Genomic DNA, 21,960 nt, shown 5'->3' on the forward strand with positions numbered 1-21,960 from the left:
CTCAGCACCAGACAGACACAGTTTAGCATCAAAATGATAATTCCCCCATGAGTTGAAAGAGTGAAAAATTGGAAAATTGGTGAAAATAGTGAACATTCGCCATGTGGCCAGAAACACAAAACCAAGTGAATGAAAATGTTGCTCCGTAACTGCTGGACGTGTGTGTGTGTGTGTGTGTGTGTGTGTGTGTGTGTGTGTGTGTGTGTGTGTGTGTGTCAATAAGCAAATGTTTTCCTGAGAAGTTCGACATATCACCATAAAAGGAGAGGATTTGTCAATGCTGTGTTCACAACTTGTTTCTGCTGCCTTAAAATGGTCAAATATGTTACAGCAGGTTAAAGGAGAAGTTCACAGCCAGTACAGATCTTTCAGAGTACATATGGGCATGTAAGTATTCTTTGTTCCTGGTAAACATTAATTAAGCACACAAGACACAGGAAGTTTAGGTGAAGAGTTTCCACAATAAACATTTCTTCTTTTGTGTGCAAACAAATGGAAGCCCCAAAATATGGTGTTTTTAATTTAGTGCAATCAAAATATCATATTGTGCGTAGAAGTTATCGTCTTGTACAATTTGCTTTACTGTTTAACATTAATTAGCTTTTTTTCCCCCTCCATGCAGCATGACCAACACAACCTCAAAACGGAGGGAAATGAAGTTTTATTTTCGCTTGGCTACGTCCTACGATGATATTCCTTGCTGCGCACGCTAAAAGAAAACGTTTGATGTTTGAAAAAGGCATACTAATGAAACTCCAGATTCAGACCATGTCAACTGACTATGATCTATTACACATTTTATTGTCAGTATTCAAATTAAACTGGATGAATTATAAATAATACATACTCTAATAATACATATATGTTCTTCCCTCATTTCAAGTAAAATAAGGGCTGGATATAAAAATAAAATACATAATAGAAAGATTTTGAAGAATGTGCATCTTAAAATAAAGTACTTCATCTTAGAAAAAAATTATTTAAGCTAAGAAGGAAGGAAAGAAAGAAAGAAAGAAAGAAAGAAAGAAAGAAAGAAAGAAAGAGGCCAGGTGCTAGAATTGTGTTTTCAGAAGATCATTTGAGTGGTGTTTCACTGCAAAATATCGCCTACATATGTATTACTTGAGACTCCTACATGAAATAAAATCATCACTTGTGTATTTACTTATCCATTGTGTGGGTGACATGAACTGGCCACTCCACATAAAAGCACATCCAGTAACAGTGGATATGTTTTCTGTGTGTAAATGACTGGGTCTTAAATTAGGAGGCGCAGAAAGCTCAAAGGGCGTACTGAAGGAAAGCAGATGGCCTTTGATATTAACGGATTAACATATTTTGAGCTTGAGAGTGGATTTGATTTATGCACAAGAGCTTAGAGAACCCTCGAGGTAATTGTGTGAGTCTTCCACCCCCAATGACAGAAGGCAGGGTATTGTCACGACGCCCCAGTGCTGCAGCATATACAGTACGTTCACTGTTCCAAAGACAGCTACTGTAGAAACTGTTATTGCTTGTTTATCTACTTGTTTAGTCATACTTGTGCAAGTCAGAAATGCACAGTGTTAGTGTCATATCATCATCTAAAAATGTTACTTCTCTTACGGGTAAAAATAGATGAGCGAGGTTGTTTTGAAATGAACCTGGACACTTTGTGGACTTGAACTCATTTTGATACTAAATAAGCAAACCAATGGTGAGAAATGCCTCTTGTTTTTGTGTCTTGCATTTCACAGACAAACAGCTTGGAATATTACAATTGTGCTGAAGCCAAAGTAAAGGTTTACAACAGACATGGAGAATTTTAAGAGCAAATCTAGAAGAAAAATTGTGTTTTGTCAAAACACAGAATAGTTATCCGAAGAAGTTGGCTGAAATTGTCCAGACTTAGATGAACTGATCCTGCCCCGATGGAAAGAGTTCTGTAAAACAAGAACACCACTGCCATTGACTGTAATGCCCCTAAAACCAGGAAATTCAAAGCCACAAATAAACATCTGCACCTCTGGTCCAACCTGCAACACCGATTGGTAAAATAGTAGCAGCAACAGCAGCGATTTAGACCAACAATATAACATTAACTTATTTTTCAATACAAAGACGACGCTGCCACTTATTATGCTCACTTTATACTCTTATAGATTGATGTCTATATTGTTTGACTTTTAAAATGATTTTTTTTGTAATTCTATATCGGTTATTCAGTGTGGATCCTGGATCCCCCAGAGACACAGGTACAATCCCTGATACCAGTACTCAGTGAGGGGCTCATGTCCCTGCAGATGCACTAGCAGCTCCTATTGGCTGATTATGACAGCTGCTGCATGGAGTGTGATGGGACAAAATAAAAACAATAAAAGAAAGAGATAAAGAATGCTATTGGATGTTGCTGTATTCTGTCATTAAAAGCTGCTGGACATGAGTTGAATTTCTTACGTAAGCTTAAAAATGTACATCTAAAAATATATTCTAGAGTCCCATCTGAAGGAGTGTATGAAAGTTTAGGACGCCAAATAATGACTGACAGTTACATTATGATGCAAACTGATAACATACAGGGTTCCTATTAGCTTAATGGTTTGCTAAGGACAAGACAACATGTCACGAAAGGTGCACTGGGCTTCAATTGTTGTGTTTACAGGTTGCCAAGACACAGTTGTCCGGCTACAGTGGATCTCTGGGGATTTAGCAGATTCTCCTGAGTGTCACTCATCAACGCACACAGATTTACATGTACAGCTTGTTCCTCAGACACCCTATAGGACAGGAGAAACACTGCCGTTCTGTGTCCTGGATATCTGCTCATTTTGTCATCAAACTAAAAGGGCTACAGGGAGGACTTCAGGCACACTGCGATTACTGCTTTTTTGTGGCTCGTCTTTTTGACGTGTCATAGCGGCTTCAGATCAGAGGTCTCTATTGTGACCAAGCAGAGAGGCTAAGATGAAGGCCAAGGCTTTGTCAGTGAGGGAGTGCACCTGGACGTCAGAGGAGTGCCACCTAGTGGATGAGCTGCATGGAGACTCCCAGAGGAACAGCTTTTGTTTACCAAATATATTCAGGTCCAAAAAAGTGAAGCCGCTCACAAGGATTCAGACCGGACCCACTTACCAGGTGTACCATACAGCCAGAGAGCTCCTGCTTGAAGTGCTGGACAGAGGAGCCATCCGGGAGCTGATCAGGAGAGCCGCTGGAGTGAAGCCAGGGGCGAGACGTCCGCCGTACAACCAGAGCAGAGAGCAGAGTGCAGATCTCTCCGAGGAGGAGTATGCCGAGGCGTTAACATGGTTCTCCATAGTCCTACAGAGCGGTCTGTCTGTAGAGGAGAACTGCAGCTTTGGCTCCGAGTTGACCCTGAGACTGGATGGATGGCAGGGCGTCCTGAAGAGAAACAGCTTCCAGAACAACCTCCTGTCTCTGACCAGACTGGAGGATGGAGACAAGTTGGAAACCCTCTCTGCGTTCTGTAGCCGCTTAACCAGGCGCTACCAGGCCTTATACACGCCTGGTCACAAGCTGGCTGTGAAGAAATACAGACTTTCCTACCAGCAGGGTCCTTGCTCTCTCCACCTTGCCCTCCTCTGTGACACGACCTCCGGGTTCATCTGTAACATGTATCTGTATTGTCCAGAGCGACTCCAGAGGCAGAGCAGGACAACCGTAGTGGAGCAGGTGGTGGGACACCTGCTGAGACCTTTCTGCAGCCACAGACACCTGGTTCAGCTGGACAGCTCTGCTTCGGGGCTCTCAGACATTTTCTCCGGCTTAGGGGTGGATATTCATTTTGGCCCGACTGTTAAAAGATCATCTTCATCTCCACCACTCGTGCCCGATCAGCTCCAATCCGAGGACTCACCGTCTCCACTATTGGCCCACCTGCAGGGCTGGACTGGACCTGCTCTGTTTCCTTCATCAGACCTAAAGGGTTCAGATGTGTTTCTCCCAGGCCTCTGGGTGACGCTACACGTCATCTGCATCAACACATTTATGCTCCACACTCTGCAGAGGCAGGGCTCAGGCAGGCAGGTCCACCTGACGGAGTTCACCAGAACTCTGGCCTCCAAGCTGGCCGTGGACAGCAGCGTGACTGTGCCTGTTCTGCCACGACTAAACAGCAGCTCATGCCAAGAGACAGGTTTCACAAATCCTTCTAAGAAAAGGTCAGTGTTACTCTTTTGTTATAGTGTTTCTATTTGAGCTAATAATAGCCTTCGCAGTATGACATGTTTGAAACAACAAAGAAAAAAAGGCAAGCGAGTGATAACTTCTATTTTTGAAAGCATTTGAAGCTTAAAAATATATTAGGATAGAGGCTAGCTGTGGAAGTCTCGGTTCTTCTGTATTCAATTCAATTGATTTCAGTGCAACTTCAAGCTGAACACATTTCAGAATGACTCAATATGGCATCGACAACAAACAGACGACATGTGGAATTACAATTTCTCAGGATAGTGGGTCATTTAACTAAGACACAGTTGTGCAAGATGTAATGTTTGTGCTATTAGTCTATGAGTGTAAACTGGGTTGATCATTTTAATATGAGGGCGGTGACAGATAATTACTATCAATATCAAATAATATGCTGGTTGTTAACTGATTATATTAAGAGTCAATAACATTTTCAGAAAATATCTCCCGGATCTCAAGGTGACACCTTCAAATTTCTTCAGTCCAAAATGCAAATGTATTAAATGTACAACTAATGAGACTACATCAAATCATGTGCAACGTTAAGGATAAGGTTCTTATTTCTGTTCACTGGTCTTGCAGGACAGATACCATTAGTCGTGGTCAGGTGGTGGAGAGTGAGAAACAAGGCTGCAGCTCTGCAGTGCGGCTGCACGGGTGGACCAGAGCAGGAGTGTGCGGTTTGGACAACTCAGGCAACTCCTGCTACTTAAACGCTGTGTTACAGTGTTTGTGTTCCACTGTGCCCCTCGTGGAGCACCTCCTTAATCAGGACACTCGCAAAGAGCTGGGAAGGTAAGACACCCCCCCCCTCCCCTAGTCGTCACCTCTCTCTCCGACTCACTTGTTAACCGTCGTGTTTTCCCAGCGGTTTAACCTCTGTCCAAGCAGGTCTAAGTGCCGCGTGGCCGAGATGTTTGTCCGCCTCCTGGAGGAGATGTGGCTGGGAAGCAGCTCCAGCTGTGCCCCTGTGGAGGCGAGGTCTGTGATGTGCTCCATACTCCCCCAGTTCAACAACTACTCCCAACAAGACGCCCAGGAATTGCTGCTCTCTCTCGTCAACGCACTCCACGACGACCTCAAAAAGGTGCGGCCGGCACGTACGCGACGCGTACCTCTCTGTGGTGAATCGCCACGCCTACAGAATGAGTAGATCTGTGTCTGTTTCTTTACAAGGTTGCAAAGCGCCCGATGCGCTCCTCACTACGACAGTCGAGGCGAGACCGGAACAGAAACTGTGCCACCGCAGCGATGGAGTCCACCACCGTGGTGTCACGTTTGTTCGAGGGCCAGCTCGGCTACATGACCCTCTGCATGCACTGCAACCTCCAGACACACAGCACACAGACCTTCACTGTACTGTCACTACCGATTCCAACAGACATCATTAAGTGCTCCATTCAGGTACCTGCAGGTGCCACTTTGCACCGAATGTCACGTTTTTTGAAGATATTGGTGGTCTTGTTCTGTGCTTTCTCACTCAATGCTGCCTCTTTTGTTGTGCAGGATTGCCTGTCACTGTTCTTCGAGCAGACTATCCTGACCGAGGGAGAGCAGATGCAGTGTTTGGTGTGTGGGGAGAGGAGAGAAACTGCAGTCCTCACTTGTTTGGACGAACCTCCCGAAATCCTCATGTTGCACCTGAAACGGTGGGTGAACACAAAACATAATCTGTTAAAGGTAACACTTAGCAGTAAGGTCACAAGTTACATTCATGAATCTTGAGTTATTGTGAAATGCATGAGAATTAAAAGTCATCACTGATTCAATAATCTCACCTTAAAGGTTTGCATGATCTTCATAAGCAGATGTTCTTTGCCTAGTTGCCATTTAAGGACTTTTAGTCCATGTTGGTTTAGAAGTTCAGATCCTAACTTCATTCTTGAGCTTTGACGACACTTTCAGTCATTCAGTGCATGACCTGCAGTCGAGTCATGTAACCAGAGCCCTTTGTTCAGCCTTATTAAAAACAGAACAGTTCATGAATCTTGTCTTCCTGAACACATTCTTTGGGTTGTCTTGTTTTCAGTGATAAACTAGCAGGATGGTTTCTGCCCCCCTGAACTGCTGCTTAAATGAATATAAGCTGAGAGATAGACTCGAGACACTAACTAGAGAACATTTGAATTCTGGATCATTTAACTGCGAGTGAACATTCCTAAAGTTATGGGGCCTGTATTCAGAGATAATGCTGTGGGTATTATCAGCTGTTTATCTCCTCGGCAGGTTTGGTTGTAAGGGGAAGAACCAGGTGAAGCTGAGGACGAACGTCGTTTTCTCCTCGAGACTCGATCTCTCCCCGTTTCTATCCAGCTCAGTGCAGAACACCTTATACTCTTCATACCGCCTGTATGCTATTGTGGTCAGTACACTGTATTACAACAACTGATTCTTTAAATATCAAAGCTGTAGTTAAATGTTTTATCTTTTTACACTGGCCAGATGTATTAATCTCAGCCCAAATATAACTTGCACAGAAGCAATTTTACATAATATGGACAAAATCTGTAACCAATTTATTATTTTTGCCGTCAAGGTTTAAATTGTTTAGAACAGGACTGTGTTGGTTCTGTGATTTTTTGGAGTTCATGCACTACATCGTTCATACTTTTCAAGATGGTGATGATTTTCTGCAGCCAAGTCATATCTTTGTGTCTTGATGAGTGATGTGCTTTAAAACTACACCTTTGGGAGGACGGTCTTGATTGGATTTATTTGATGAAACAAAAACGGCAGCTGTGTGAAGCACAAATAAGAATATTGAAACCGGAGTATAACAATATTAGCGTGAAATGATGCATTATGGACAAATGGGAGTTTTTGACTTTGTCCACACTTTTTGTCTTTCATATAGTTTTCATGTAAGTCTTCCCTTTTCCAGAACCACACAGGTCACCTGAACATGGGTCACTACACAGCTCTGTGTCACAACGCCTTGACTAGATCCTGGCACAGTTTTGACGACTCAGCAGTCAGAGAGGTACGGGACAGCCTCGTTCAATCTCCAAATGCCTATGTGCTGCTCTACAGCCGCAAGCCCTTTCAAAAGCCAAAGATCCACGGACTGTGAGCTCTCCAACCAGCAGGCCAAATCCATGAGGGGACGGAGTTTCAACTTTGAACTGTTTTTCTGTAATGAACATACACGGTATTGTCTAATAGCCTCAGGAATGAAGGGACTACAACATTAACAGGAGGGTTTCATTCAGCTTTTAGCCGATTCATCCTAAAAAAAAAAAAAAAAAAAAAAGTCACTCGGACACAAACGCAAACAGTAATTTGAAGCAGTTTTAATAAATAGTCATGAGTTGTATGAGGTTAATATAATTGTTATATCTGAAAGAAATTTGTTTTTAGAGCATTAAGAAATAAAATCAACATGTACAAGTAAAAAGAAAACTTAATGATCTCATGCTTGGCAATAAAACTTTACTCAGGAAGTCAGAATCCTGTCGCCTCAGATCTCTGGTCCACTCAGAAGATACATCAGTATACTTTGTGCTTGCTCTCGTCAGTCGGTCGGTCAGTCAGGCAGCAAATGTTGACGCTTGTGTAAGTGAGTACGGTCAATTTCGTAAGTCTTCATATTCTCCCGGGTCAGTACAGAACACAGAAACAAAATCAATCAGATCAATCTAAATCACAGCCTCCTGGGAACTTTCAGAACCAGCAGCACTGCTGTAAGCCCAGAAGGATGCCAAGTTATCGCAGTAATTTGTCCTCTAAATAGTTTTTGAATATAATAATGTAAAGAGTTACGTATGTTTAACAGAGAACACATTTCACAACAACCTTTATAGAAGCCGGTAGGTTCTTCCTCACTGCTCTCCGCATCAGTATAGTTTTAAAGCGTTCTGAGTCGAGTGTTACCGTCCGCTGTTAAACAAAGTGTTCTACATAAACAACTTAAATTGATTGCATAATGTGTAAGTGCAACAATGTGGCTAATATGAACAAGCGACAATCTCAAGTCCCTCCTCTCTTAAAGGAAGAATGCAAAAGTCAACGCTCACAGTCTCCTCCATCCCCGTTAAGATCATGTTGAACATCAGAAGGCTAAAGAGTTAAACCCCTAAAACACAGTTTGTCGTTATGAATATGGTGATACTATGATGGCTGCTACGTTCCAAGAAAAACAAAAACAAATTCTAATTTGGTCACTTAACAGATTAACACCTTGCCCTCCAGTATTTACATTTTTGAATGTGCAACATCAGCATCGGTAAGTATGTACAAGCCATCTAGCGGTTGACCCCGGGTGTAGACACGGTACAAGGAAGCTGATCGAGTTCTGCGATACGGCCATCCACGCCGAGCGCAACAGAAATGAGAGCGAGGAGCATCTGAACCAGCTGTCAGCCCTACAACACAACCACCGAGAAGTCAGAGTAAAAGGAGCGTCCGTTTAGTCACTAGATGATCAGTAATACGAACAGACGGCATGTTTTAACAGGTATAAGGTCCTCTAGTAGCTGAAGCATTGTGTGTCTGCACATTCCTCCGGTCTGCCACAGACGGGATCTCATCGCCACTCGCTCGAGTGCGTCCTTGCGTGCTCATACACGACTAGTGAACCTGAAACTACGTGCACCAGGTCCTCAGAGCTGTGATTTTAAAAAGAAAAAAGACAAAAAAAATCAACCTCTAGGCTCGAGCTTCGCTGCTCTGGTGTCGTATTCTCTCTTCGTGTCCGACGGCTCCATCACAGGGCGGAGTAAAACAGGATGTAGGCTGCGGAGGACTTGACGGTGGAGGTGGAGATGTCGGTCACCTCGTGGTCATCAAACTTGTACCAGCGCTGTTTGGGCGCGTTCTTACAGTAGGCTGTGTAGTGGCCACCATCTAAACCCCCGTAGTGGTTCTGGTAGAGGAAAAGAAGAGGGTTAATCTGGATCGTTAATCACATCATTAGGATTCGATTGTTTCTCGCTGCAGTTTTGAATATGAGCTTAAAAGTTAAGGTTGGTGATGTTCCTCAAAATAATTTTTTTGTTCTATTTGATGAAATTCTATTTACAGTTGCGCTCAAAATGATTCGACCCTCATTGCAAATTAGGTTTACTGGCAAAATGTACAAACTTCCAGCTGTTTTCATTAAACAACTTAAACAAGGACAATTTTAATAGCTCAACACAACTAATGTTACAAGTGGATTCTCCAAAATTCAACACAAAATGCCACTTTTAAAGACTGCTGCAGTCTCAAAATGATTCAACCCCTTCATGACCAGCATCTTTAGTACTTAGTAGAGCGCCCTCTTGCTGTTATGACCTGATGCAAACCTGATGCACAGCCAGACTCCAGGTTCTGACAGCGTTCCTGGGGAATCTGAGCCCATTCCTCATGACTAACGGCCTCCAGCTCTCTAATATTCTTGGGTTTCCAGGACTTTTTCTGAAACCAAGCCTTGGTGAACTTTGAGGTATGCTTAGGATCATTGTCTTGTCGGAAGGTCCAACGACGCCCGAGCTTCAGCTTCCTCACAGACGGCATGACGTTTTCTCCTCGGACTTCCTGATACTTGATTGAAGTAGAATGCGCCTTGCTGTGGAGAGTGAAACCTCAGTGCCTGCTGCAGGTCTTTTGCAGTCACCCGAGGGTTTTTGGCCACCTGCCTGCTCAGAAATCTGGTGGCAGCCGTCGATAGCTTCCTCTTTCTGCCACGTCCAGGTCGTGTAGCCAGTGTTCCTTTAACTATAAACTTGCGAACTATGCTTCCAAAAGGTATATCTAGGAACATTCAGTGCCTTTGCTATCTTTTTGTATCATTTTCCTTTTGTATCTTTTTGTATCCTTTTCCTCGTTTGTGCAATGCAATGATCTCTTCTCTTAACTTTTTGGACAATTCTCCCGACTTATTTCTAATATGCAAACAAACATCACTGCCGGTCCAGGTATTTGATGTGTTCTATCTCAAGCACACCTGATGCAACGAATGAGGCCCTTGATTAGTTGCATCCTGTTTGCATCAGGTCATAACAGCAAGAGGGCGCTCTACTAAGTACTAAAGATGCTGGTCATGAAGGGGTTGAATTATTTTGAGACTGCAGTAGTCATTAAAAGTGGCATTTTGTGTTGAATTTTGGAGAAACCACTTGTGACATTAGTTGTGTTGAGCTATTTAAATTGTCCTTGTTTGAGTTGTTTATTGAAAACATCTGAAAGTTTGTACATTTTGCCAATAAACCTAATTTGCAATGGGAATTGAATCATTTTGAGTGCAACTGTGGCTGTCACAGGACCTAATAAGCCCACTCAATCATTCCGTTCAACCCGAATGTAATGATGGGATAGGCGACCAAAGCCGTCTACCTACAAGTTAGATTTTTTTTTTGCTTTTCTCTCAGGATTACCAAACCTTAATGTCAATTTGTCTTGCCATCATGGGGCCAAAACATTGGTACACAAATGTGTTATTGGCTTTTATTCCAACTATTCATGGACTCTACCAACCGACGGACTGACCGCTTTATGGGAGATGAACAAGATATAACTACATAAGAATATAATATAACAATACTACATTGCTCTCTAGTGTGCATCCCTTAACCTCTTCTGTAACATATTCATTTTGTTTTACCATTTGTATGTCCATATAAAAAAACAACACCACATACATACATAATTATGAATACATTTCTTTTTAGAAATACACTTCACAACATAACCAATTTCACTTTTACTTACAGAAACTCCATAAAGGCAGTATCTCTTCAGTGTCTGTTTTGGTCCAATGACGTACTGGGTCAGGTCCAGAGTCTCTAGAGAGAAGTCGACGTAAGTCTGCAGCTTCTGCTTCCATCTACCCTCGTAGGAGAACCTGCAGACATATTATGCCCATTAGAAAAAGAAAAAGAGTGTCAATGTGGGAACAGTAAGAAAAATGCTAATCTGATTTCCCAAACAGTGAAAGTGTGTATTTAGTTGTACTAAGGCAGGGACAGAGAATTTGTCTTTGTCTACATCACTTTGAATGCAAACATGACTACAGACCGTTTTAAGTGCACCAGGACGATGGGGGGGACCTTCCAGATCTCCAGCTTCTTGGTGGAATCTCTGTGGGCCTTGCAGTGTCTGCAGAACACCTTGTTGTTGTCGGTCAGCTTCTCTTCCTTGGAGAACAGCCTCAGACAATCCTGTCAAGAAACAGAGAACAAATCAGTCAAGTACAACAAAGTAACTTTTTTTTTTTTAATACATAGACACTGAGGGAACATTCTAAGCCTTGAAGATGTAGTCAGAAAATGGCTTATGTGGTTGTCAAGAAGAATACTCAATAGCACAGCCTTAACAGGTGAAAATGTTGTGTGAAGATGAAAAGAACGTGGTTTTACTTTGAGTAGTGCCTCAATAAAAGGATGAGCTCTGACAAGCTTAAAGCTTATAAACTGTTAAAAAAAGAGAAATCTCCCGACACACGCTCTGATGCACATGTTTAATGTCTGACCGACCTGCAGGGAGCACTTGCTGGTGGAGGCCAGAGGCAGCGACAGGTACATAAAGGTCTCAAATGTCCGGGACTTGCGGTGGCAGGTCAGACACTGCACAGTGGACTTGAACTGCCCCTGGAACAGTGCTACAATGATGGACTCATTGAGCAGCTTGTGTTTGCTCCAGGCCAAGTCGGCTGCCGTCTGATCGTCCAGATGGTCGTTTTCCTCCTCCTTGTACCGCTTCCTGTTGTCCGCCTGACACCAGAGAGGGAACAATGTTGGTACAGCTGCTGCTTTAGGTGTTAGCAAAACCTACCTTCATGACTCACGGCAGATACATAATATACTGGTAATGATTACAATAATGAGAAAACAGAATATCTAAAATGGTAAACTTTGTAACACCTATCTAATCTCTTTCAGCTTCATCAGCATGCATTTCAGCCAAATCACTTAAATTATGACATGTAGGAAGATATGAGAGGCAGGTAAACCCTTTCTAATTAATATCTCATTAATTAGACTGACTGACTGACTTGTCATTTAGTCTGGAGAGACACAGTGGACTGAGCCTGATGGCAGACGGGTCTGAACATCACACAAAAGGGATGTGATGAAATGGAGTGTGTTGCATGAGAAATGCACATTATCAGCCTTCACCACCTAAATGGCACTTCATCCTTTGAAAGAGCGAATAGCTTGATATTAAATTGTGGTGAATGTATTACTTCAACTTAAAAAAAAAAAAGAAAGAAAAAAAAAAAAAAAAAGATCAGGTCTTGATGTTTAAGGGAGTATAAAATGTCTTTAACAATTCATCTAGTCCTTTCCCCATTCAAATGCACATGAAGCCAGTAAAATCAGTCGATACAGGCAATGAGGCATGTCTTGGGTCTACATGCACAGAGGTTCTGACAGAGCATCAGACCAGACAGATGCAGACACGCCACACACACTGCTGCAGGAGGACCAAGGACACACAGCTATTTACTTACTCTCTAATTTGCCATCAAAATGAAACCAGGTGAAAAAAACAGAAGGAAAATGACAAAAATACTACGATTTAATCGTTAACAGGCATATGTGCAACAACATACAGGGGTTGTAAAAGACAAGCCATAGAAAGCCATGGTTAAAATGAATAAATTACTTATTATTTATTCACTCGATATTTAATTCAGGGCGAGCACGTTTAGATGCGAGTGTTTCTCAAGAGCTTTTTAAGACTTTATTTATGCCACACTGATGCTGCATGAAACAAGTGTGTGCGCTACCTTGTTGAGGTCCTCGTGGAGCCCATCCATGAGGAACAGCAGCAGCTCCTGGGAGTCTTGCTGGTCATAGCCCGCAAATTGGTCATTGATCTTGCCTATGGTGATCTTGAAGTCCCGCGGACTGATGCACTTGTACAGACCAGCCCACAGGGCCTTCATGATCACACCAAACTCCTCCGCCACCTCCCCTTTATGGCCCAGTATGTTGTACCTGTCAGAGGTCGAGATGTTAAATTACTGCCTTTGCATGAATCTCTATGGTTAGTAAATCCACCTATCTGGGCCCTGACCTGTTGATGTCCTCCAGGTAGTAATTGTTGTTGAAGTACTCAGCCATGCCCGTAGTGTTACACAGACACTGCAAGATGGAGTTCATGTAGCACGTGTTGCCCATGTTACGAAGGCCTGTCAGCGATGGACCCAGACCTCCAAATGAAGGATTCAGGTTGCGAATTTTGGCAGCTGATGGCCGCACAATCTCCACTTTAGAGTAGACTTTACTAGGAGGTCTGAAAGGCAGAGGAGCACAATGAGAGGAAAGCAGACTAGTTTCTGCAGAGATAAGACTAAAGGAAATACTTTGTGTAATCAGTCTAACGAGATACACTGCAGTTAGATTACGACAACAGACACTAGATCCAGGACATTGTCCATTTATCACAGTTCCTGGACTTCCTGGAATTGAATTAAAACATCTGTGTGTCTTACTTTGTCTCCCTGTTGATGGTGGGAATGACAGCAGCCGTGACCGGGGCGGCAGCCTTCTTCTGGGCCTCCTCTCTCAAGTCCTGGCTGATATCAGGGGAGGAGTAGGAGCGTTTCAGTTTAGACTGTTCTCGCTCTTGTTCACTGCTGGTGTCCGGCTCAGCTGCTCGCGGTTGTTTCTGTTTGACTGTTGGTGGTGTGGAGGGTGGAGTCTGGGGAACAGTGACCTCAGGAGGGTACAGGTGGACGCGGTTGGTTGGGGAATGGTAGTATCGGTAGGTCCCCGTCACCGTGTCAAGGAACTAGCCAATAAATGGAGGGGTGAGAAAAGAGACAAAAAGAGATAGAACATTAGGGAGAAGGCATAAGGAAATCACTATTTCTCAATTCAAATATACACTTTTTATTTAACTTTCATCTGCGACTATTCCAAAAGACTCAACATATTTCATACCTTCATCCACCCGACTGGAAGGCCTGGTACACTCCTACCCATCTCCTCACTCCTTGCTCGGGTCAGGGGCTCCCTCTGTGGGATAAACATAAACACAACATAAACACACACACACCATCTTCACCTAAAGGTTCTCTACAAAAATAATTATGAGGGACTTTCATGGTGAGGACAAGAGAAATAAAAGGCATTTCTGAAGCCTAATGTCACGGACACGTCAGCGTTGTTCAGCTTGAAACAATAGACCAAACATTCTTATTTTTGTGAATCTTTTTAAACAAAACAAATTTGAGAATATCTACAACACTAACTTGTGTCTACAGTATTTGTTGTTTTTTATCTATCTATCAAATCATTTATGATGTGTCATATTTTGGTCACGTTATACAAACGTTGGCGGTCAGTCTGAGTGGAAAGAGCTGGACAGCTAGTGGCTGAGCCTGAGAGAGAAACCATACAGATGGAACTGAAAGTGAAACGTAACTGTATTTGGTAATTCTGTCATGTCATTCTGGGTAACTATATAATGTCCAGTCCCTTTCTCTATACTGTCACAAAGAGGCAAAAAATGCAAATAAAACAAATCTTAAAAAAAAAAACACTGATAGAAAAAAGGACTCACCTTAATTTCACTAACAATATGGTTGGGAGCAGGAGAGTCCAGAGACATACTCTTGGAGGGAGTGTCAGAGTTCTGCTCCTTACCCCTCCTCTCTTTCCCGTCCCACACCCGGTTCTCTTTATCTTCCTCTTCTTCTGCCTTCTGCCTTTCCAGTTTCTTTTTCTCCTGAGGTCCATTCTCCTCATCTTCCTTCTTCCTCTTTTCACTTTGCTCCCTTTCTAGCCTTTCCTTCTGGTCCTTCTCCCGTCTCTCTTCCTCTCCACGACGCTCCTGGTTGCGTTTCTCCTGCTCTTGCTTCGCCTTCTCCATCCCTGCCACCGCCTCAGAGTGTATCTGGCTTTGTTCTTCTTTAGACAGAGAAGTGTTGGAGGTGAGCGGTGGTTTGACTGAGCGGTCAGGGACAAGTGGGCCGTTCTGCAAGGAGTCCTTTGCCGACCCGTTCTGGCTGGGCTTGGGATCGTTCGAAACCCGGACAGAGGGTTTCTTGGTACGGTCAAACTAGGACAGGAGGATAAGAGAATAAAACAAACCATGAGTGATGTTTAGCACACTACAGTCCTCCATGTTTTGCACTCTCCCAAAGTTTATCAGTTATCAGGGCCGTTACAATACCTGGGGGAAGGCCTTGGTTGTTGCAGGCGACTGACTGGACGCGCCTGCCGCAGGGCCCTTCTGACTAAGGTCTTGCCCAGAATTTGTGGAGCCTGCGACAATGGAATCGACAGCATCTGGCAGCCTGTCGGTAACCATGGAAGTTTCAGATGTGAGGGGTTCTGCTGGTGGAACCCCGTTCACCAGCACAGGAGCAGAGGGTTCCTGAAGCTTGGGTGTAACCTCAGGCTCTGGTGGAGGTGGGGTCGGAGGCTTTGGCTCCTCGAGGGATGGGTAGCTAAAGTTCACTGTTCAAAACATCAAGAAAGTAAATAAAAAGATGCAAAATAATGTTTTAAAAACAAAAAAAGCATCCTTATCTCATTGTATAATGTAATCTCCTCACCGCCGATGCATGTCCACTAAAAGTGCTTGCATTTGTCACTGACAGGCTGAGGTTATTACAAGTGTCTGACAAGATTGTGGAAAAAAACCCGACAGATACATAAAACATTTTTCTTCCACATCACAGCCTGTTTTCTTGCTCAATACTGGACCGATTGTCAATTTGTTGTCCCCATTCGTCAAGGATCAAATCCAGAAAACACAAGCATAATGAGGAATGCAACGCTCAGAAATGAATTTTGTGGTCTCAATAACAATTTTGATTAAAAAAAATCTGAATCAAAATTAAGCCCATTTTATTTTATTAATCTTATCAATTTGCTGCTATAATTTATTTTCTTTTTTTTTAAAAAAGCAGCTGCATCAACACAAACAATAAATCAAACTACGTGGCCTGATCAACACAAGGAGCCAAAGCTGTGCTGGTAATACTCACACTGAGGGGTGGCGCTGATGACATTCTGTCTAGGGGCGCGTACTTTAGCGTTGGTTGTGTACATTGGGTAAAACAACAGCCAGTTCTCGTAACCTCCCTCCAGCACCAGCGGCTCACTACGCAGGATGGTGATGCTGTCCCACTGGGCGGTGTGCAAACATATTATTATACTTCACAGGAAAGTTCTGCTGTTGTTATTCACACTTTAGGAGTCACACATAAAGCATGTGCGCACACACACACTCACACACTCAGTTACCTTGAAGAGGGCATCTTTGAGGCTCTGCAAGGTGGTGCCAAGTGTCAGGTCAGTGACAGAACTGAACCAGTCCAGTAGGACTATATAATCCACAAAGCCCCGCCTTCTCCAATGCTCTTTTGACACCTCCGGCAGCTTCGCCTCAATCTGATTCACAGTGATTCTAAAAAGTGACGACATACCAGTTCAGGAGGTCAGATTTAAGAAATTTTACTTTTTTTTTTTTTTAATTTATCATTGTTTGACGGTTAATGACAAAAAAACAGAGGGAATAAAATAAGTTAACAAACAGAAATAACATAATAGATCCCTTCATATTATGCCTCCAGAACCAGATTACAAATGACACATTCAGTGTCAGATCAAACAATCAGGTATGAAGCCTGGTCTCTTAACCGCTTTCTCACCCTGGACTAATGGCCTCCTCAGGCACACTGACGCAGGTCTGGCCTGGGACCTGAATGCGAGACTCCTCAAAGTCCCTGTGGCTGCGGGCATCCATGACAATTACGGTTATCGTCTGGTCCTTCATCATGTGGAAAAGCCTCTCGGCTGAAATCCCACCGGCTGGCACCACAGCTACCAGATAAAGTCATTCAATCAACACAAAATAAAAAGTAATAACGGACTAACATTGTCACAAAACTTCATGGGTTTAAGACTAAACATAATGTCAGCAAATTTCTCAGTTCCTAGAATGATTTTCCCCTCAGAAAGGATTATCTTTAGTGTTGTTCTGCTTACCTTTTGAGGTTGTATTCTTGAGTTCATTCTGTTCTCCTTTTACCTGACGTACAGACAAAATCATCTTGTTCATATTTTAATGTTGATTTGGCCGATTTCTTCTGACATGAAATGACTCCATTATAAACATACTATTACTTACAAACGAGGACATTTATATATTTGTTAGTGAAATTAGTGTTGCTGTTATTACTGGTATGATGTGAACTGTAGGTGTAAAACTGTGTAAATTCAGTGAGTGTATAATTTCCATTAGAATCAAGTGTCTGCCTCATGTGAATATGTTTGAATATGTAGATGCCATAACAGCACATCTCTACCTTTTTGCTGTCCTTCTTGTTTGCTGATGACACTTTTGGGGAGCTTCGACCGCCATCTTTCTCTGTTATTTCCTCCCTCCTTTTCTTCTCCTCTTGTCTCTCCTTCTCCTCGAGTTTTTTTCGAACCTCAACTTCCTCATACCTGTTAAAATGTGAAGATTAGCTAAGTAAAATAGAAAAAAAAACTCCCATATGCTGCCGTGCAGCTTACGCATTAATAGCATGTGTACAATCTAAGACAAGTCTCTAACCTGAGTTTAAGGCTTTCAGAGAGCTTCTCGGCTTCTTCAATGGCTTTCTTAAAGCTGTTTGGCCCAAGCATGGTCATGTAATACTCCTTGGACAATGGAATAGAGAAGATTTACATAGAAATACCAAATTCTTGATACATTTTCACAGCAAGACGCTGTCAAAAAGACAGAAAAAAGACGCAGTTTTACAATGATTAACTATACCGGTTGCTGTATGAAGTCTGGTCTTTTCTTGATTATGTCATATACTGTTAGATACTTCATGTACAGCACATACGCCTTCTCCTCATCTCTGTCCAGACGACACTCCTCTGCCACCTTGAAGATTTTGCAGGCACTCTGAACATAGCTGCAACACAGCAAATAACAAACATTAGTTCACTACTATCATTGCAATATCCTTGATTTGATCTCGCTGCCCTCACTTAAAGACAGTTCCTCTGTGTTATGAGTGTGTTTTCTTACTGTATGCCATACTGGGTTAACACCAGCATACAAAAAGCTTAACGTTACCTTCTGGTGCTCGTCTTGTCCGGCTTAATTTCAGCCTTTTTATTGAGTTCACCCAGAGATGTGGACAGGTACAGCTCTTTCACCCCGGTGGAGACTGCAGGCATCTTCGCGGTCGTGTTCAGTCAGAGCTCACAGGAAGGAAACCAGTCAGTGCTGCACACACGATCCCAACATACCTGGAATAAACGTGGACCTAAATAAACAAAACATTCAACTTGCTAGTCCTGTCCGAATCTATTTTTGAATAGCGTTTGCTCAGAGATTAGTTGCTGTTGGCTTCCAATAGTATCTCAGCGAGATTACAGTTAAGTTAAACAAATTGAGTTAAAGTTATGAAGTATGTAAAAATGGCCACAAGTGGACTGGCTGAAAACATGACATGTCGATGATATTTAACGTTACATCTAACCTAAGCTACCCCAGGCTATTGTTCTCACTGTTAGCGCATTAGCCATTATTATTTAGCTTGTGGTGGTAAGTTACTTAGCTGGCGCAGGATATGTCAACATTGACAACAACAAGTAGCTAGTAGTTTTCTGGCTAACGTTAGCCTTGACCGGATGCCTGTTGGACAGCTAACGGGAAACAACAGTGGTGTTTTTCAACCTAGATCATACACAAATCATTGATTTAATACAAACACAAGTTAGCTCGCTAATTAAATGTTAACTTAGCTTTGTTACCTTCAGAGCTAGCTACGTTAGTTAGCGAGCTATGCTCAAAGCTCACGCAGCTTGGTCTATTTAACTAGCTAGTGTTACTGCACAGCTATGAACACCTTCAGCAGTAAAGACACATCCTCTAGTAATAACGCCAACACATACGTCGTGACTGTCTGTTAATAAGATACTGTTAATTTTAAAATTACCTCTTTCGGATCCGTTGCTTACACTTTAGCTACTTTTTTTGACAGCTGATTCCTGATTTCCTCCTCCTCCTCCTCCTCCTCCTCTTCTTCTTCTCTGACGTTTTGCGGCAGCTGGTGTCTTTAATGTTGCCGTACTGCCACCTCCTGGAGCAAATTTTCCGCTTCATTGACCACTTTCTCTTGTCCTGTCCCAACTTCTCAGTACTTCAAACTCTCAAATCTCCAAGATCCTTTTCATTTGTGTATAATAGCCCTGGTTTTTGTCAGGGAACATGCCCCCTGTGCCTCTATTGTCACATGAAGGTTTCAGATTCTTTACATTGTTCACAAAACCGGTCAGATGTGTCCCTGCAATGTGTCGTGTTAAATGTGCTCTGTCCTATTGTTAATCATTGCCCTGTACTCTACCCTTAAACTCTACAGTGTCAAACTGAATTGTACACACAGTAGCCTAATATGTATTTTTTTTTGTATTCTTTTCTATATCTTCCTGTGAATCAGTTCCCTGCTCAGTGATTATCTAACTTTGTTTCTTTCCCTTCTTCTACACCCATTCTCCTCCTACATATACTTTACCAATCTCAAGTGCCATTGAGCAATACCAGCCGCACTGCTGCATGGCTAAAGATGACAAGTCAGGCCTGAGTTCTGTGTAATTAGGTCAGCCTTTTGTGATCACGCCTGGCAAAGCAATGATACAAGCACATACAGTATAAATGATACTAAAAAGGACAGTTCTAGTCCTGTCTGTGGAACCATGTGGTATAAAGCCTAAGTGACATTTAAATGGTGTAACTTGTTACTTTGTGCAACACATTGTGATTATCGCTGAAGTGACGAAATAAATCAAGGTCAGAAATGTTTCACAATCCATTGAATGTCATGGTGTCTTTTTCATTACGCAAATAACACTCACACACTCATTCACCTTCACTGGGCAGCTGACCAGTACATTTACAACCAGTCTTATCTGTCTTACCAACCCGTCCAAAGGCCTTCTCACAGGCCACTCAGTAATGAGGGAAGAGCAAGTGTCGCTCTGTCAATATCCACTCACAGATTTATACTGCTGGTCAAAATAAAAAGTATAAAACTTAAGGTGTGTCATAACTTAGCAAAATTGCTGTCACTGTGAAGCAACATTTCTAAACCTACGCTTAGTTTTTTTTTATCCTTCATTCACAAACAGTGTCATTATTAGCCAGCGTGTCTTTTCTGCTCCCACTCATGTCAAACTAAATCCTATCTATATGAATTGTTTCTGACTTTTGGTTCGAAATATCAAGCCCAAGGGTTTTTTTCTTTTCATTTGAATAAAAACAAAAGAATATGATCTATCAGGATGCACTTTAACTTTGATGTCATGCCAATTGAGCAATTATGGTTAAGCCTGCTTTCATCAGGGTCAGAAGCCCAGACGTAAAGGCACACAAAGAGCACAATAGTCATAGTGTGCTCTGCTCTAGATCACATAACACTTATTTTTGTGTATTGCACCACACACACACACACACACACACACACTTTCCATTACTCTAGTCATTGCCTGCTACCTGCCTTCAGTGGGATCAAAAGTCTGTGCAGCAGTTAGATTCAAAGAAGTTGTGGGTCAGCTGTCATTCAGAGGACTTGCATGAATAAAAAAACAAACTTCCATGTTGAAAGTGTCTGTGAAACTGTCCAATGGTAAATAAAAGAGTGACAGAACAGATAACATTAGATATTAAACAAAAGGCATTTACAGATTTTGATAGTGACAACGGATCCAGATCTTATTCCAGCTGGATCTTACACATATAGAACCACATGAGAGCTACCACATGTGACCACAATGCACAGTCAACAGCACAGTGTGTGAACAGTCCAGGTGCGACAGAGTTTAACGAGCGCGACTCGTCATCATCTCATCTCATCTTTTTGTGTGTGTTCATTCATTGTTCATTTGTTTGTAATGTCCCTATTTTACCTTTCTGTTTGCTCATGAAGAGGCATCATTGAATACAAATATTGATTTGCTCTTACACTCATCTTCTGTAATGCGTTCAGGGCGGATGGGAAGAGGAAATGGGAGAGATTACTGTATGAAAGGGCACAATTGTTTTAGAAATTTATGGTGCCAATGTATATATAATCAATCTCTGAGGAAAAGAAAATAACGTAGGTGTATTTCTCAAAATATGGAATTGCTAGTTCTACCAAAGAGCGATTTCACCTCTAAACTTTTCAAACAATTTCATACAAACAACCATTTGAGACCCAGTGAGGTCATATTATGATTGTGTAATATTTCACCAAAAAAGTAAAAAATAAATAAATTCAAGTCTTTCTTTCCTGTTCCTCAGATTTATCTCCTAACCTATTGGAGGGGGGCTGAACTCCAGGTTGTTAACCATGTATTGGACTAAACTACCAAACTGTGTATAAAACCAGCTCCACCTTGTAATGGTCATTTTTACGTAGTATATATTTCTACTCAGTATATTGTATTCATGCATAAGTAATTTTGCTCTGAGCTTTGTTAAACTTCACCGTCTCTCACCGTTCCATGCCAAGGCCTTTGGGCCGCTTGTTTTGGTTGCTGGCTGTTTATTTTTGAATGTTGCTCCTATCAGTCTGAGACCAAAAGTCTGAGACCGAGATGTCTGTAACGTTGGCCATCGGCCCCCAACTTTGCTAATTCTGTATAAAGAAAGCTTGTTCACTTTTTTTTTGGTTCTTCCTCACTGAGACTGTACGCATTCTGTTGTGATGATTGAACCTTCTCTGCGCAGAGAATAAATACTATTTCAGCATTAAAAGACTCACACAAAGCGGGTATAGGAATATTTTCCACCACAACCTCAACCAGCTCCAACAGTAAAATGTTTACTATATTACAACTAACTCAAAAATATAAC

The 21,960-nt window shown here is 42.3% G+C and overlaps 2 protein-coding genes across 2 annotated transcripts; one reads left to right on the plus strand and one right to left on the minus strand.

Moving 5' to 3' along the window:
* Positions 1-4,931: 4,931 nt before the first annotated feature.
* On the plus strand, positions 4,932-8,597 carry LOC137887731 (ubiquitin carboxyl-terminal hydrolase 50-like). Its single transcript, XM_068730916.1, has 6 exons — positions 4,932-5,275; positions 5,365-5,592; positions 5,695-5,837; positions 6,415-6,550; positions 7,070-7,254; positions 8,453-8,597. The coding sequence occupies exons 1-6, from the start codon at positions 5,102-5,104 to the stop codon at positions 8,595-8,597; spliced, it is 1,011 nt and encodes a 336-aa protein (XP_068587017.1). The 5' UTR covers positions 4,932-5,101.
* usp8 (ubiquitin specific peptidase 8) lies at positions 7,459-19,140 on the minus strand. The gene is made up of 19 exons (XM_068730465.1): positions 19,064-19,140; positions 18,196-18,371; positions 17,887-18,031; positions 17,683-17,768; positions 17,432-17,573; positions 17,112-17,154; positions 16,775-16,946; positions 16,368-16,530; positions 16,109-16,250; positions 15,289-15,575; positions 14,677-15,174; positions 14,055-14,129; positions 13,604-13,902; positions 13,186-13,404; positions 12,896-13,106; positions 11,640-11,876; positions 11,182-11,324; positions 10,876-11,008; positions 7,459-9,049 (listed from the first exon to the last, which is right to left on the minus strand). The coding sequence occupies exons 2-19, from the start codon at positions 18,297-18,299 to the stop codon at positions 8,891-8,893; spliced, it is 3,258 nt and encodes a 1,085-aa protein (XP_068586566.1). The 5' UTR covers positions 18,300-18,371; positions 19,064-19,140; the 3' UTR covers positions 7,459-8,890.
* Positions 19,141-21,960: the final 2,820 nt, after the last annotated feature.

The sequence above is a fragment of the Cebidichthys violaceus genome, unplaced genomic scaffold, assembly GCF_023349555.1.
Source record: "Cebidichthys violaceus isolate CVI_PGR_0920_01 unplaced genomic scaffold, fCebVio1.0.p SCAF_5, whole genome shotgun sequence".
Taxonomy (NCBI): domain Eukaryota; kingdom Metazoa; phylum Chordata; class Actinopteri; order Perciformes; family Stichaeidae; genus Cebidichthys; species Cebidichthys violaceus.

Coding starts and splice junctions, on each gene's coding strand:
- LOC137887731 (XM_068730916.1), top strand. CDS start 5,102: ATGTTTGTCCGCCTCCTGGAGGAGATGTGGCTGGGAAGCAGCTCCAGC. Junction 6,551..7,069: donor ACCGCCTGTATGCTATTGTG/GTCAGTACACTG, acceptor TCCCTTTTCCAG/AACCACACAGGTCACCTGAA. Junction 7,255..8,452: donor AAGCCAAAGATCCACGGACT/GTGAGCTCTCCA, acceptor CCCCGGGTGTAG/ACACGGTACAAGGAAGCTGA.
- usp8 (XM_068730465.1), bottom strand. CDS start 18,299: ATGCCTGCAGTCTCCACCGGGGTGAAAGAGCTGTACCTGTCCACATCT. Junction 16,947..17,111: donor CAAGAATACAACCTCAAAAG/GTAAGCAGAACA, acceptor TTTATCTGGTAG/CTGTGGTGCCAGCCGGTGGG. Junction 16,531..16,774: donor GAGGAGGCCATTAGTCCAGG/GTGAGAAAGCGG, acceptor GTCACTTTTTAG/AATCACTGTGAATCAGATTG.